The sequence below is a fragment of the Molothrus aeneus genome, chromosome 4, assembly GCF_037042795.1.
Source record: "Molothrus aeneus isolate 106 chromosome 4, BPBGC_Maene_1.0, whole genome shotgun sequence".
Lineage (NCBI taxonomy): Eukaryota > Metazoa > Chordata > Aves > Passeriformes > Icteridae > Molothrus > Molothrus aeneus.
Window position 1 is genome coordinate 27,503,650 of NC_089649.1, and position 15,904 is coordinate 27,519,553.

The following is a 15,904-nucleotide window of genomic DNA, read 5'->3' on the forward strand; positions in this document are numbered from 1 at the left end:
GAGTACAGCAGTGTCTGATCAGTGTGGAGAGATTCATTTTGGTGTGTCAGTGGGGAAATAGCATTCTACCCAATATAGGGTCTGAAGGGTGAGCAAGAAGGGAAGTCATGGTTAAGGTCTCCGTTAATTTTGCCTTGTTTGCAGGAGGATGACTTAAGGATGTATGCTAGAGTCTTTCCATCCCCTTGTCTAAGATTTATGGACTTTATGATGGATAAATCCAGCCTTTTTTTTTGGACTGGTTTTGTTTATTTTGGATTGGTTTTTGTCTTCTTCAGCTGTACAGAAGGATGACTGTTTTTAATCAGTTGAGTACAGGCCTAAATTGCTGCTTAAATTTCGTGGTAGCTGGGAGAAAGTACATGTGTCCTTGTACATTTTTTATCTTCCTTTGTTAATGTCTCGAAGGTTAGAATTTCACAATGAAACAGAACTGAGTACTTACTTTTAAAAGTTATAATTTAGGCCTTTGTGCTCACAAAGGGTGTTTCAATTGCATTGCAAAGTACTGTTGCCTGTATTTATGTGAATACGCTGTTGCTTTCTAGTATTCTTTATATACTTCTTTGCTTCACTCTTTCCCTATAGGATAAAGAAATTCCTGCAAAGAGGGCAAAGACTACTGGATCTGAGGTACTGCTAAGTTTTTTTTCTTGTTTTTTTTCAACTATTTCCTCTATTTCCTTTCCAACATCACTTTTCTGCAAAGTGAACTTGCTGTCACTGAATATAGTTGACGTATCTTCAAATGCAAGTCTTTTAGGAGAAGACTTAAAGAGATTTAATATTCTCCTCTTTGAATGGGCCAGAAATGTCAGAATTCCTTTATTGATCAAGATGTTCTCAAAGGCAAACACTTATGCCAGTCTTTCAAAGGTTTGTTATGACTTTTGCAGTGTGTAGATGTGTTATCTTTTTTGCTATTATGTTCAGAAATATTTGCAGTAAAACCTCCCTTAATGAAATATTCATTATTCTCTGACTGTGGATAATCTTTGGTTTATATACAGAACTTCAAAAATCCTAAGTATGTTAGGGCAGAAATTATACTGAGGATCTGCTTTTTAGAACTGGGGTTATGTTGTTTTCTCTACTCAGCTGGGAGGCCCAAAGGGAGAAAAACCACATCTGCTAATGGTTCAGCATTATCCAGCATTGAAGTTAAGGCTGATAGAAGCCTAGGAAACATGGAAGATGTGCTCAGGCTTTTATTTTGAAGCACTATTTGTTTATTCAAGTGTCTTTTCCAAAATATAACAATTTTTGCTGTGCTTTGCCTGGCATAGGCCCATCTAAAACTTAGTAAAAGAATGTGATAGAAGAAAAATGAGCCAAACTATGTTTTAATGCCATTATATGTGGGTGGGCGGGTGTGTGTTCCAATCCTTATCTTCTCCTATCTGTTTGGCCAGTCATATTGCAAAACTGTAGCTACCCATCTGATGTGAAAGAACAGCCCTAGTTGTCTGGGTTCTCATAGTTTTGCAGCCAGTGTGTGGTGCACTGGTTCTTGTGCTGCACAGCAGTCCCCACACAGTCCTGCACTATTTGTTTCCTCTCCCTTTGCTCTGTGATTCATTCAAGCTACAAGCCTAAGTAAGGCTTTTTAGATTTCCTGTAGCTTGATGCCCATTTAGGTACTGTTTAGTAGATGTAGAATCATGCCTCAAAGAGGAACTATTCAGGAGAAAGAGTATGTGCCAGTAGACTTTTATCAAAAATCATTGTCTTGCAACATCAATTCTTGTTTACAGCTCCTGCTGGCAAGTCAAGTATTCTGTGTCTCAGCTGCTTATAAATACTGACTGGTGCAAAGACATTTCATGCAGAATCTGAAATTGTTCAAAACTGCATTTGTCTGTGCTATGAGGAGCATGGTAGCTTGTTGAAAACCATGTTTCTAGTAGCCTGTGGAAAGAGGGGTAGAATGCCAGTGAGGCTGAGCAGCTCTTGTTTCCTTGCCCAGTGTAGCCTCCAGAGCTGCTTCACATAATTCCTGCTGTGAGACAGCTCTGGACTGTGGTTTAATAGAACTACAGAAAATGAGCTAAGGCAAATGTACATTTCAATCCTAGCAGGCTTTTGATACAATTAGGCAAACAGATGTGTGGGCTGTAAGCTTCCCAAACATACTTAAATGGTGAAATATGAGAGCACCTTTTTCATCGTGATCTTAGGGATTTGGGGAGGAGAGGGAAAACAGGAGGATCTTTGTGTTCTGGAAAGCAGTTTCTTCTTACACTGGGCTCTTCAGCAGCTCTCCTCACCTTGCCTGATGAGAGATGCATCCTTGTGTGCTTGTATGCAGGGATAGCATAGCTTAACCAGGGTATAAATGGAAAATGAGGAATTTAATGTAATGTACTGATTTCAGAAGACCTTTGAAGCCCTGGACTCCTTGTTCTTGTCTAGGAATGCAAAGGCTGCTGCTGATACCTCTTACTCAATTGATCCATCACTGAATTTGACCAGAATTCAAAAGTGATAGTTCTTGTCCTGGAAATGCATCTTTGAAACTTATGCTTTTAGGGTGGCAGTTATTTGTTACTCCAGACAAAAGCAAGCCCTCTTAAAGAGTTAAATTAAATAAAGTTTGTTAAATCATGCTGAACTGGTGTTTATCAGACGGCAGTCTAGCTATGGAAAACGAAGATAATTTTGGAAGAGTCACTTTAGTCAGTCTAATCTACTTTTAATTGTCCTTGGTGTTCCTGATGTCAGAAAAGGTCTCAAAGTTAGAGGAGTTTCAGCTTTCAACGTTTGTAGGATAGAGAGCACACATCCTGCAAGTCTGTGTCAGCTGTTTTGCAGCTTCAGTTTGTAGTTTCTAAGGGAAACACTTTCGAGTTTCTGTATTAACTGTTTTCACTAGTTCAACCACTTCTTGTAACATTTTAGACCTTCCCAAATCTCAGTTAAATTTAGCTTTGCAGATGCTGCTGACAACTGACCTTTTTGCTTTTGCAGGTGGTTTTTGGCTGTTTGATGACAAGAAAGAAGTTATTTTGAGGTAGAAACTATGCTGAAAGAAGTAACATTCAGCTCCAGTCTTAAAATTACTAGCAGTTTGCTATTAATTTCAGGGCTCTGAACCCCTGCATTGCCTTAAGCGCTTGGAATCCACTCCTGCCCAAGTAAATCTCTGTGACAGGTTTCAAAAGTTTCACATTTCTGTCTGGAAAAGTGGATGTTTCCACTAGGTTTACAGTCAAAACTGTCAGAGCCTGACTGTTGAATATGGCCTTTTTCATTGAAAATGCCTTGTCTGGCAGGAGGAAGGCTTGAAGAGGTCATCATTTTCTTTTCAAGGCCAACATGACATGTTGTTCCCTGCTGTAGTTGAAAGAGTTTCTAATCTACTTGTCATTGTATATCTTTGGAGAAGTATTCACATGTGGTGTCTTTCAGAGGACCCAGGTGTTCTTGAAATACAATGTTTCATATGCTGGCTCTGGTGAGGAGTTGTCCAAACATGTAGAGATTATAGTCCTCTAACTTGGAGACATTCGCAAGAGCATTTGAAAAAAAAAATAGAAAGGAAACCCAGACAGCTTTTGTTTTGTTGTGTCCTGTGGCTTACACATTGCTGGGATGCCCTTGTGGACTTGAGCTGGGATGCTTCTGTGAGCCAAAAATTTCTGATAAATTAACTAGTCGGGTGAGATTTAAGGGCTCATCAGGGTGGTATGCAGTCTGCATAGGTGATCTGACCTTGTGCTTCCAGCAGTGTTCAAAACTGGTGTCAGAGATGTCATTTGGTAAAGTTGGTATGCTTCATAGGAAAGGAGAAGCTGTCGTCATTTTCTGTGCAGAACAGGTGCACACTTTGTGCTGACTTTGCATTCTGCCTTAACTACAGTCTCTGTAACTGTCCTTGGTGTTGTTAGACAGTTTTTCAGTATATTGTGACCAGGGCTACAGTGTGTCCATTATGTGGTCAGGGATTTGTGTTCCAAATTTTAGGTTATCAGTGAATCTTTCACCCCGGTGCTTGAACTTGCACAGACTTTTGCTATGGATGTGTCCATTAGATGCAGCCTTGCTTTGTGTTCCTACAGATGAACAAATGCTGAGAGTGGAAGTAATCTTCACTCATCAGTCCAGTTGAAATCCACCCAGAGTATTGTTGATTTACTGAGAAAGTTACATCAATTATTTGATCCAACTTAGCTTCAAATGAATGATTCCCTAAACTAGAGAAAGCCTGTGGTTCATATTTATCCATGTCAGGGTTGTACATGGCATAGTTTTGCAGGTGAATGTGTCCCATAACTGGTTTATCAGAGAATGTGCCTGACACCAGTGAGATTCCTGTGTGTAAAACCTACTGTACCTCCATGGTGTTTGTGATTCCCTTTCCAGTATAACAGGAGGGAAGTACACTGTCAAGAGACTGCAGGCACTCTGTGTTTATGCTGGACATTGCATTCCTCTTTTGCTATGTGGCATGTTAATTTATACTGGAGAAGTTCCACTTTCTCTTTGGTGTCCAGATGCTGCTGGCATCTGGTTTGTTGTTTTAATTGGCAAATATCTTATAGCAAGTGTTGCATTGGGAATGCTTATAACATGGCTATTTATTTGATAAGGAATTCCCACTCCAGTTATTTCTGGATATATTTAATGACAGTCCATATTTAGTTTCTCCTTTTTTTCCTCTTTTTTTCTTTTATTTGCTTTCTTCCTTTTAAACATCACCCTTTGTTCACACTACTGCCAGACTGCAGCTTATGATTTTCATTCTTGTTTAGTCCTCAGGTACATGCTGCCATGTTCAGTTGATGATTGATGAGAATCCCTGCCAGATTATAAATCAGCAGACAGAAAAAAAAGGAAATGATAGCTGCTTTTTCTTCTCTCTTGCTTCTGGACTCAGAACTTCTCTATGACAAAGAGTCAACAGCCCTCAAATGCTATCTCTACTGCTTTTAGATTTTTTAAACCATTCTACTACAAAAAACTAGCAAAGTAACTGTAAGCTTTAGCATATCTCTTGTCATGCATGATGATGGCAAATTGCAGTCTGTAGAGGTTACTGTACTTCTGCCTCAAATTATCTGAACCTTCCAAGCAGAGCATTAAGGGTTGCAACCCTTGAGCAAAATCATACCTATTCAAAACCCTTCCCTCAAGTGTATGAAGTAAGGAACTTTGGAATGACGGGGAAAGAAACTAGTTGAACAAGAAAGGGAAAGTTAGGTAAGGAAGAATTGGTTTTGAGAGAGATATAGGGCAGTCCAGAAAGGCAGGCATCAGAAAGGTCATGGTTTGTTGTTTTTTTTTCCTTCTGATACTTAGGTTTCTAAAAACAACCCTGGATCAAAATTAGTTATTTTCTGTAAGAATCTGTACAGCCAGAACTAGTTGTTTTTTTAAAGTAGTTTAACTAGTTAAAACCAGGGTTTTTTTTAAGACCGTCAGTCTTAGAGGACAGAATGATGACTAACAGTTTACCTGGGTACAACAGTCTGTATTTTCTTGCTTTTCTCAATACTTGCTGTACAAATATGCTGAAGTATTTTTGTATATCTTTTTATCTTTCTATGTTTTTTTTAATTTCAAAAACCAAAAGCTGTTTCTGTTTTCTGTCTGAAAGAGACATTTTTGCTTGTCTCAACAAAAACTATATCATGATACATTAAAAATGATGTTCAGCTGAAATGGAATGCAGTAAGGTGCCAAGAGGTGTTAAAGACAACACCCGAAAAAAGAAAACAGTTAAAACCTACGTGAGTTCCCATGTAATCTGCTTAAGGTGTAGTTCTTAGGAAATAAGGGGTATCATTTACACATACTAGTCGTTCCTACTGATGTAATTTTCTGCTGATTTTCTTATGCAGTTGTAGGAATTAGGAAATGTACTTTTGACTTCTCTGTGTTGAGCAAGTAGATTTCTGACCTCCCCTGCCCCATCACCTCTTCAAGGTATAACAGAGTTTAAGTACAAATATTTGTCTCGTGTTCACACTGACGCAATACTGTGGGTTAAGTGTCCCTCTGGGCTCTTCAGCTCCCTTTCCCTAGCACATGCATTCTGTCCCTTTTTCTGAATCTAGGACACTTTCCTCCTCTTTTCTTGCCTGCTTCAGGAATACTGTCCTGAGGAAACTGTCAGCCAGCCAGTTGCACGGTCGGCACTCATGGAGTCCCTTCTCCATGAGGCACTTGAAGAGCTGGGTTAAATCTGGACTGCAGTGATCTCACAGGCAGGCCAATTGACTGCTGTTGTACTAAGGCAGTTAAATGGTAAACTTTGTAAGCAATAGTTTTTGTTTAATAAGAGATCTTTTTGCTGTGATTTGAAGGTGTGTCTAATGGGCTGTTGAAACAGTCTTGCCATTGCTTGAGGGGTTAGAAGTGCTTACTTAGGGGGTTGGTGAGGTGGAATTTTTTATTTTACTGATCTAAGATAAAAATATCAATTACCAGATGCATTCACCAGCCAAAACTAACTGCTGAATGACACATGCAGATGGTAATCTGTGGAGACAGGTAGTGTCTGACACTTGCATTTCTGTTTTCAGCTGAGGCAGGGACAGTTTACAGCAGGGAATGGAGGACAACTTTCAAGTGGTTAGAAAGAATAGGTGCTTGGTCTGGGGATAAAAGAGTGATGGAAACATTCCTGTGTGATACTTAGTCAAGGAGGAAAACAAGAAAGAGGAGGAAAAACCTCCTATAATACTAGGTAGTCTGGTTCTCTTTCCATCTGTCAAAATATCTAGTATGTGCTCTCCTTTCCACACGAGTGAATCTAGTCTTACCACTGTGAAAATTTGATTGCCCTATAAATAAAACTTTTTATTTTTAAATGTAAACACTGAATGAAGTCATTAATCTTTTGTAAATGCTTGTGGCAGCTTAGCATTAGAGAGAGTACTTTTGGGGATTTTTTTTGCATACAAATTAATCTGTCAGGCTGTCACATTTAAGACTCTTGACAATTCACGTTTGACTGATACCACAAATTATGAGGGCCTGGTCTTCAAGCTGAGTTGAATCCAAGTGGTTTTATGTTTTTGAGAGCAGCATTGCATTAATTTCAGTCCAGTGTAGTCCAGCCCTGACAGTTGGTTTGGTGAAGACCTGGACTAACTGTTGACTAAAAGCTCAAAACCCAGCATAGAGGCTGCTGAAGCCTTTGCATTCTTCATGGAGAGGAAAGCATATGGCAGCATCTAAACAACAAAAATACAGGATTGTGGTGGAGGGGAAGACATCCTGTATAATTCCAGTGGTTTGTAAGTTTTCTGCCTGTAGCTACCAGTCAGAACAATTTTTTGACCTGCTTGGCAGTTCCCTAAGAGTTTCTTGTCAGCACTGGCTTTCATACTGTGCATTTCTCTTTTCCAAGTGTTCCCCAGATGGATGTGCATACTTTATTTGGCACTCTTCCAACCCTTCTCTTACCTGCTCATGCATGTATGTTACTTTGTTCTATCTTCTTGCTTGGTGTTGACATTTTTGAGCCCTCTTTACTTTAGTTTCAACTATTCTTACATACATAAGGTGTATTTTATGAAACTGAGACTTATCTGAAACATTTTTTTCTTTTTTTTTATTTGGTCATGACCTGATTGGGAGAAGTGATTCCATCTGACATTCCACTGATTGCATTATGGGCACAGTACTTATGGATGGCAAATATAGTTTAAATTTATTGGGAATTGGCTGTCAGTATTGTGCATAGCTTGTGATCTCAAAGTAGAAATGCTGAGTGACAGTTGGGATTTTCCTTTGCTTTCTTGCTTTCCACCTGCCAGGTTTGTTTGGGAGGAGATGATCATAGAACGATTGGAATTACTTTAATCAGACTGTGACATTGACCCTGTTTGACCTTGCAGCTGCAGGGTGCAAGGAGCAAAAATACAAATATTTAAGAGTTCACTGGAACCTTAATTGTGGTGTAGTTAGAGTATCAGTGCAAGTCTTCATTTGGTTCAACTTTGTATTTTTTTCTTATGAATTTCTGCACAAACATATTTTGTCTTTCCCGACCTGTTGCAATTGCTAATACCAATGTGATTTTTCCTTGGCTATGAAGAGATGTCCCAGGCAATGTGATATTTTTGAGGTTATTGTAGTAGTCTAAAACAGGTTGTAGACCTTGCTTGATGGTTTGTTCTAGTTACCCAATTCAGTAAGTACTCTGCTCCTTGGTAGGGCTTAACTCAGCTTCATAAGAAGAAATTTTAGGGCAGTTACACAGAATTTTTCTCTTTGGAATATGTTGCTTTAACCTCCTCAGTAAGAAGGTGTAGTCTGCTTATTTTTATTCTAAACACATGAAAGTTTACATGTTTATTGGGTTTTTTCCTCCCACACCACCTTCTTAAAAAACTTTCACTTTGTTTCTGTTAGGAAGGCTAACACAAATGTGAGGTGTCTGTGTCCATGCCCTTCCTCTGCCATTACTTTTGGATTAGTATCAGCTCACTTGAACCAGATGTGACTGAGAAACAGAAGTGAAATTTGCATGAGTTTTGAAAAATAGTAAGGCAAAAGAGGAGGGCCTGAAGGAATAAATCCATGGGGGAAAAAACTCAAAACATGATCCTTTCCACTGCTTAAGGGAAGCTAACTCTGTCCTATAGAAACATTCAGTCCTCTCTGGCAAGTAGACTGAACCTCTGCCTCATGGCAAACCATTCCATGGACATTCTGAACATTTTGTGAAGGGGGATACTGACATGGGAACAAAAAACATCAGGAGTATTTCTGTTGCTTGTTGTTGTCCATATTCTTAAAGGGGTGAGGTAGGGAAGGGATGAACCATGGAGGTTGATACAAAGGAACTATACAAATAAAAGTGGCTGTAACAGAGAAATGTGATGTGTGTTGCTGCTGAATGCACAGGAGAGAATTTGTGTTACTGTAAAATACTAATTGCCAAGTGGAATTTATTTTCAGTTCTGTCACTATTTTTTTCTTAGGTCCTGTTTAATATGATTGTAGAAGTGCCTCGTTGGAGTAATGCAAAAATGGAGGTAATTAAGAAAAATACCTTGATTATACCTTGGTTTTTGTGGAAGTTAAAACAATGCAGTGGCTTCCAGTAGGCAGAATTTAATCACAGTTTTGATTGCTCTTTGCACACTAAAATGTTCTCTGTTAAAAAATTGGTTTGAAGTGGTGCATACACTTTCTTGGCAATTACAGAAAGTGTTGAGCTACTGGTTGTTTTTTTGGTGGAAACAGGAAAAGCAGGTGGGCACTGCTTTTTGACAACCCTCTCACTGCAGAGTGCAGTATATCTGCAGCAGAGTCCTGGAGTACTAACTTTTAGGCTGTTTTCCAGCATTTAGACTAACGCTTGCTTGCTTATGGAGCATTCCACTCAGATGATTTAATTCATCATTTCCACTGTATAGTGTGTTAGGCTAAATCTGAACATCCCAACAAATGGAGTTGCAACTAAAAGACCATTTCCTTAAGACCAAAAAAAAATAATTGGGGACTTCACTGATTGAAAGTATGAACTCCTGCAGGGAGATATTTTACAAGTAGTAAAAGCATTTGTAGTGTTTGTGAAACAACAGATCTCACCAGGGTATGTCCTGTCTTCTTGAACATTTGTATTAATTTTAGACATGCTTCCCAGATGCTTTTAAGGAAGTTTGTGGTTGAGCTGTTAACTCTTTTTAACTATTGAAATAATACCAAAGAACTTTCTTAGTCTGCTATTTGAGAATTTTTTTTCTCCTTTCCCTGATGATAGAACTGTGTTTGCCATCACAGCTATTACTCTTCAAGCAGGGTTACCTCAGATATTTACCCCTTATTTTAAGCTCGTGATTTATTGTGGCAGCTGAGTTCTCTTTTGCAGAGGATCCATTTGGCAGTGCTACTTGAACTCTGCCTAAAGCTCAGGGTGCTCTCCCTATGCTTCTCATTATGTCAAGAGTAGAAAAGTTTGTCCTGCTAGGTTTAGAAATCATTGATTTTAGGCTTTTTGGGTTTGGTGGAGGAGACTAGACGTAGTTTCCTAATATTTAACTTTTAATATCCTTAAAATTTGCTGCATCAATTAAGGTAGTTGTCTTGCATTGCCATCGTGTCCTGGCAATCCTTCAGTCCTGACCATGGTAAGCTGCTAATTCCTGCTATTACCAGATATTGTCTGCTCATCTCTGCTCACATACAATGGAGACTTCGGGGCATTAAGCCTTGCATTAGTATGAATATTTACCCACTGTTACATTTCCTGCAACAGACCTCCTGCTCCTCAACTTGTTCTATTTCTGTTTTTCTTCCCTTGGTACCCTCAGTTACTCCTCTTTGTCCCAGTTTCCATGAACAAAAAGCATTGCTGAGCTCCACTTCCATCAGTGTTCCAGGTGGCCTGTTTGAGCTCTTTACTGTTAGGTTATGACCAGGAGCAGGTAGAATCCAGTGTGAAGCCAGAAATGTGTGAACTGTCATCTTGGCTCTTGGGGAGGGTTTACTTTTGGAATGAGTACATGCTGTTGAGGTTGGTGGTTCTAAAAGGCGGAATTCCTTTGAGATGCGTTTGGTGATGGTGCTTCAGGCAAAGGCCAGGGATATAAAATGGACATGGGCTGAGGGCTGTGTGCTCATGCAGGGAAACTATGCACCACTTGAGTGTAATCACTTGAGCCTGTAACAAATGTTTTGCCACTCAGATGAGTGTTTGTAAGCAAGAGCCAAGCTAATGTGGGTTGGTGGGTTGGGACTGTGGTGTGGCGTGTCAAAGGGTGGTTACAGTGCAAATTAGCTGTGGTGGGTAACTCAGGCAGTGGCTCTGTGTGTGTGGTTTGTGTATGGGCCTTGGGGGAGGATGTTGCTGTTCAGCTGTAGTTCAGCTCTTCTGCCAGTGCTTCTTTAGGAGTAAGAATGCCCTCTTCAAATGGTAGCTTGACTTGTTCCAAATCTGCATTAAGTTGGCATTTGCTGACTATGAGGAACTTGTGCTTGGGAAAAGCATTTGTATGCTGAGATGTGATGGAAAAAAGGGGGTGTTTGCAATTGGAGGGCAAGGAGCTGAGGGCAAGAACATGAAACATTTCCTCTGTGGCTGTCAAAGCCCCTGTTGTTGAAAGATGTTGTGCCACCATTTGCATGTGTGTTGAACTTGTACCATAAAGTGCAAGAGCTTCTGACTTAAGTTCCTTTCAGTTTTTATGTTTGACCATGACAGCCTCCTTAGAAATTTATTACTTTCTCTTCTAGATTCGTTTTTTTCTTGCATACTTTACAGCATTATTTAATACCTTAATAAGCTGCTTTTTGAATATGACCCTTGAGATTCAGAGTGAGGCTGTAGTAGTTTTAATAGTCCTCAAACCACAAGCTTGTGCTGCCAGATGGATCTTTCTCACTGGTTGGGTATGGAATTAATTGCTTTCCATTTTAACATTCTCCTTCTCTCTTTCCCTCTCCCGGCTCCCCCACCTTTTTTCACGATCTGCTTAGATTGCCACTGAGGAGCCATTGAATCCCATTAAACATGATACAAAGAAAGGCAAGCTTCGATATGTGGCAAATATCTTTCCTCACAAGGGTTATATATGGAATTATGGTGCCCTCCCACAGGTAACATTTTTGTTATAATGGTGAAAGTTTTCTGTCTTCTGTGTAAATTGCCTTGTAAATCTTGGATACTGCCTGAATGCAAATCAGCTGCAAGAGGGGTGATTCTCTTTGATACATTTGTAAATTAGGATTTTTTATGTTGAACTTTATTGTGTCCATAAATTTTGATCGGAATTTGGGTGTGGGAATAAATAGGAGCTGTGTTTTCAGGAAGGAGTTAAATGATCAAGAAATCTCAAATCTTTAGTTGGTGCCTCTATATTGTAGTGATAGAATTAAATTGTCATGATCTGCCATTCAAGAATATTTTGTCAAGTAGACCTTTTCTCCTTAAACAAGGCATTTATTTAAAAACTCATTTAAGATTTTCATGAACTGCAGTTTAAATTTTAATTGGGATTTCTTAATATCTTTAACAAAGAGGAACACAAGGGCTGTTCTTTTTTAGATTAAACCTCAACTGCCTTCCTTAAGATTTCTCTGAACTGTGAGACTTTACTGATCATGACACATTGAAAACTTTGAGCCTTGAAAAAGCCCATCTGATGGCTGAAATTTGAGCATAATTTAAAAGCTTTAAACTTTTTTCATTTCTGTGAATAAAAAATTAGACTTCAGTTAGTACTGAAGAACATGATGGAGCTTGAAAAGAGCAATTTATTTCCTTACTGTATAAGCAGTAAGAAAACAAGCAACTGTAAGAAAATAAGTAACTGTATAAGCAATGAAAGTTGAGTCCCAAAAATCTGCTTACATGTTTGATCCCTGGAGTGGAGATACTAGGCAGATTCTTGAATCAGAACAGTGAAGATCTTGTCCAGTCAGCAGTGAAGATCTTGTCCAGTCAGCAGTGTCAGTAGACAAAGTTTCCAAGTAGATGTAGTTGGAAACCAGCGACTCTATTTTTGAAATTTGTGCGTTCCTTAGTTCAAAGCCAGAATTATTTGGAAATGTGAGTATTTTCCCGCAAAAAGTGCATTATTTTGGACTTAGAATACTTTCCTCAGGAGAAATGTTCAGCATCCCTTGTTACTTGGTGAGCTGGGGAGGGCTGAACATAATTGTCATTTTTAATTTCTACCATATTAGACTATTTGCTATCATAGCAGAAGTTGCTGTGCTGTCCAGAGAACAATACTATTCCTTCCTTCTAACCTAGAGGTGAGGAGGTGTGACTGGGCAGAAGAGAAGTACTGCTATAATGCAGCCCTAAATAAAAGCACTTTGGAAGGACGAGAGGACACAAGTCTTAAGCTGTGTCAGGAGAAGTTTAGGCTAGATATTAGAAAAAAAATTTTTGCAGAAATTTTTTTCTGGGCATTGTAATAGGCTGCCCAGGGAGGTGGTGGAGTCACTGTTCCTGGAGGTATTTAAAAAAAGGTTGGATGTGGCACTCAGTGCCATGGTTTAGTTGATGAGGTGGTGTTAGGTCATAGGTTGGACTTGATCTCCACGATCTTTTCCAGCCAACCTAGTTCATTCTGTGAAGAATACTGAAAAAGTAAATATTAAGTTTAAATTCACTCTTGATTTCATTTCAGCAGTTTTTTGGTAATGATTCTGCTGCCTAAACATATTCTTTTCATCATTTTGCATTCCAGTATCAGTCAAGTTCTCAAGAGCAAGTTTGGGGTGGAGTTATGGTCACAGACCATAGAAGCTAGCAGCTTAGCTCCTTGGGAAAAAAAAGTTTTCTATAATCTTTTCAACAACACCTAATTGGACCCAAAATTCTTAACAGAAAAGCTTCTCAACTGTAGGATGAATTACTAATTACTTGTAAAAGTAGAAGCAAGTACTTGTGCAGTAATTAAGTTAGTATAACTCAGCTAGGATTCCTTGCTTGTGCAGTGCTCAGAGCAGGAGTTTAAACTTGCCTCTTTGGTCTTCAACTCTTAGCTGTCCTTTGGAACGTACATGTCTCAAAATACTCAGAAATACTTCATACCTAAATCTAAAATCTTTAAAAAGCTTATTGGGTGCTGACAAATACGTGCATAGGAGTGTGGTTCGCTCAAAGCTTAGATGTGTTAGAAAAGAATTTACGTTAATATCATGGTATGTAATAAGTATAACAAAAATGTAATTGTAAGATGTCCTAGCTTGATCCCACTATCACTAGTAACTAGAAAAATCCATATTCAGGGTCCTCTGATGCCTTAATCACTGCAATTGGGTAAAATGTATCTGTTGAGTCATTGACACGGGAAAAATATGTCCTCAGTAATCCTCATGTCACTTGTCCTGAGTATGAGTTACTCAGTGTCAGACTGCTGGCTGTTTACTTTTTCTCCTCCCATTGAGCAAGCCTGTTCTCAGAAAGTTGATGTTTTTATTGTTACTTTTGCTAATCTTTGTAATTTAGTGGTAAGATGAGTTGTAATTGCAGTTCAGCAGTTAACTGATAGTTCTCTTTTCCCTGGCAGACCTGGGAAGATCCAAACCATACGGATAACCTTACAGGATGTTGTGGGGATAATGATCCTATTGATGTTTGTGAAATAGGTTCAAAGGTTTGTATTTATCAGGATTAATTTAATTTATCAAGTTTAACTTAATAATTTGGTAGCAACTTCTGAAAGAAAAGGTCAAATGGAAAAAAGAAAAGATGTGTTAATAATGTTAGGGACTGACAAAAGTATCAGTAGAGTATCTAAGGAGAGAATAGGTAAGAAAATGGTGGATTTTTAAAAAGGGGGGGGAAAGTAGGATTTGGTAAAGTCTTTATACTAGTTAAAAGAGAAAATAAAAGAACAACCTCCTGAAGTTGTGTAGTTGGACAGTAAGTTTTGGGTGAAGGGAGTGACGGTTAAGATTTTTGGGGAAGGAAAAGATTTATTTCTTTTTTCCCTGTTAGCAGTATTGGAGCTAGGAATAGGTTGCTGAAAAATGAGGAAATATGACAGCATCATGCATATGAGAATTATAAAGTCAGACCTACAAAGGAGGTAGTTTTGATTTTACTCATGGGTGCTAAAAGAAGTAGATCCCCTTTCTAGAGAAGACAGGAACCTGCTGTAGTGTTGCAGAGTTATGAGTCGTGGAATGGATAGCTGAAAAAGAGGTGCAGCAAACAGCATTAGTAGGTATAAAGGAAAGGTTTAGCTCACTGAAAGAAAATTCTATATATCTAGAGGCAGCAAAGAATGGAACAATGCTATATTGAAAATGAGGTTATGAAATGGATGAGTTTGAAAGAGGGATCTCTTAGGATATTTAGGTATGGGGAAATTTAATTAATGACTTCAGTGAAAGTGGCTTTATTTGGGGTAAGAGACCTAAAGATGAATTTCAAGGGATCCAGAAAGAGTTAAAGAGGAGATATTAGCTGGCAGGGAGAAGGTTCCAAAGAAAATGCAAAAATGGTTGTGTTGGTATTTCTGGGGGAGTGCTATGTGTTTATATGTGTACATTGGAGTCCAGAGGAAGGAATAGAAAGACAGAAAATAGGATCCTGAGTTCAGAAAGCAGAGAGTCAAGGGACAGGAAGAAGTTAAAAAATAAGTATGAGAGACTTCTGACTTACAGTTTGGAAGGAAAACCAACAAAGTGTGGGGGAACTAGGGTGAAAGGGAATGAAAAAAAATTTAACTACTTGTCTACCTAAATAAATGCTGACTGGAGAATTGAGGATTGGAGAATAGTAATGGTGGAAGAAAGATCTGCAAACCCAGTACACATCTATTTAGTATTTCTAGCCTATCTTGCAATTTTTGTTACAGCCTGCTGGTCAAAAATGTAAAACTATTTTTTTTAAGGTAAAAGAGAAATTTTACATGTTGTCTTCTAAATCTTTGTGGCATTACTTTCTGTTTCAGGTTCATTCTTCTGGTGAGATTGTTCAGGTGAAGGTCTTGGGTGTTTTAGGTCTTGTTGATGAAGGAGAGACAGATTGGAAGATAATTGCCATCAGTGCAGATGACCCAGAAGCTCAGAAAATCCATGGCAAGTATTTTTGTCTTTCCTAATGCAGTTATGTCAGAAACTTGCACAGCAGAATAGTAACTGAGTTTAGGCCTCTTAGGCCTCCCAGGATAAGAAGCAGACAGTGGAAAGGCAAGACTTTTTTTTTGTTTGTTTTGGGGTTTTTGTTTGTTTTGGGTTTGGGTTCTGGGTTTTTTTTGGGTCTTTTTTGTTTGTTTGTTTTGGTTTGGTTTTGTTTTGTTTTGTTTTTTGGTGTTTGTTTTTTTTTTGTGGGTTTTTTTTTTTGTTGTTGTTGTTTTTTAGGTCAGGTGCTACCTTCAAGTAGTACATATATTATATGTGCTATATTCAAGTAGGACATGTTTAGCTTTCACACTAAACTTCTAAAATGGTTTGCTTGGATTTTCAAAAGGATATGGCATGCAGA

At 38.7% G+C, this 15,904-nt stretch overlaps 1 protein-coding gene across 1 annotated transcript in view; it reads left to right on the forward strand.

Annotated features, from left to right (window-relative positions):
* Positions 1-15,904, forward strand: part of PPA2 (inorganic pyrophosphatase 2) — a 35,032-nt gene that overhangs the window by 2,974 nt on the left and 16,154 nt on the right. The window contains exons 3-7 of the mRNA XM_066548153.1: positions 589-633; positions 8,934-8,987; positions 11,434-11,553; positions 13,980-14,066; positions 15,372-15,498. Of these exons, the coding sequence (XP_066404250.1) occupies positions 589-633; positions 8,934-8,987; positions 11,434-11,553; positions 13,980-14,066; positions 15,372-15,498 (433 nt within the window). The remainder of the gene's footprint in view (positions 1-588; positions 634-8,933; positions 8,988-11,433; positions 11,554-13,979; positions 14,067-15,371; positions 15,499-15,904) is intronic.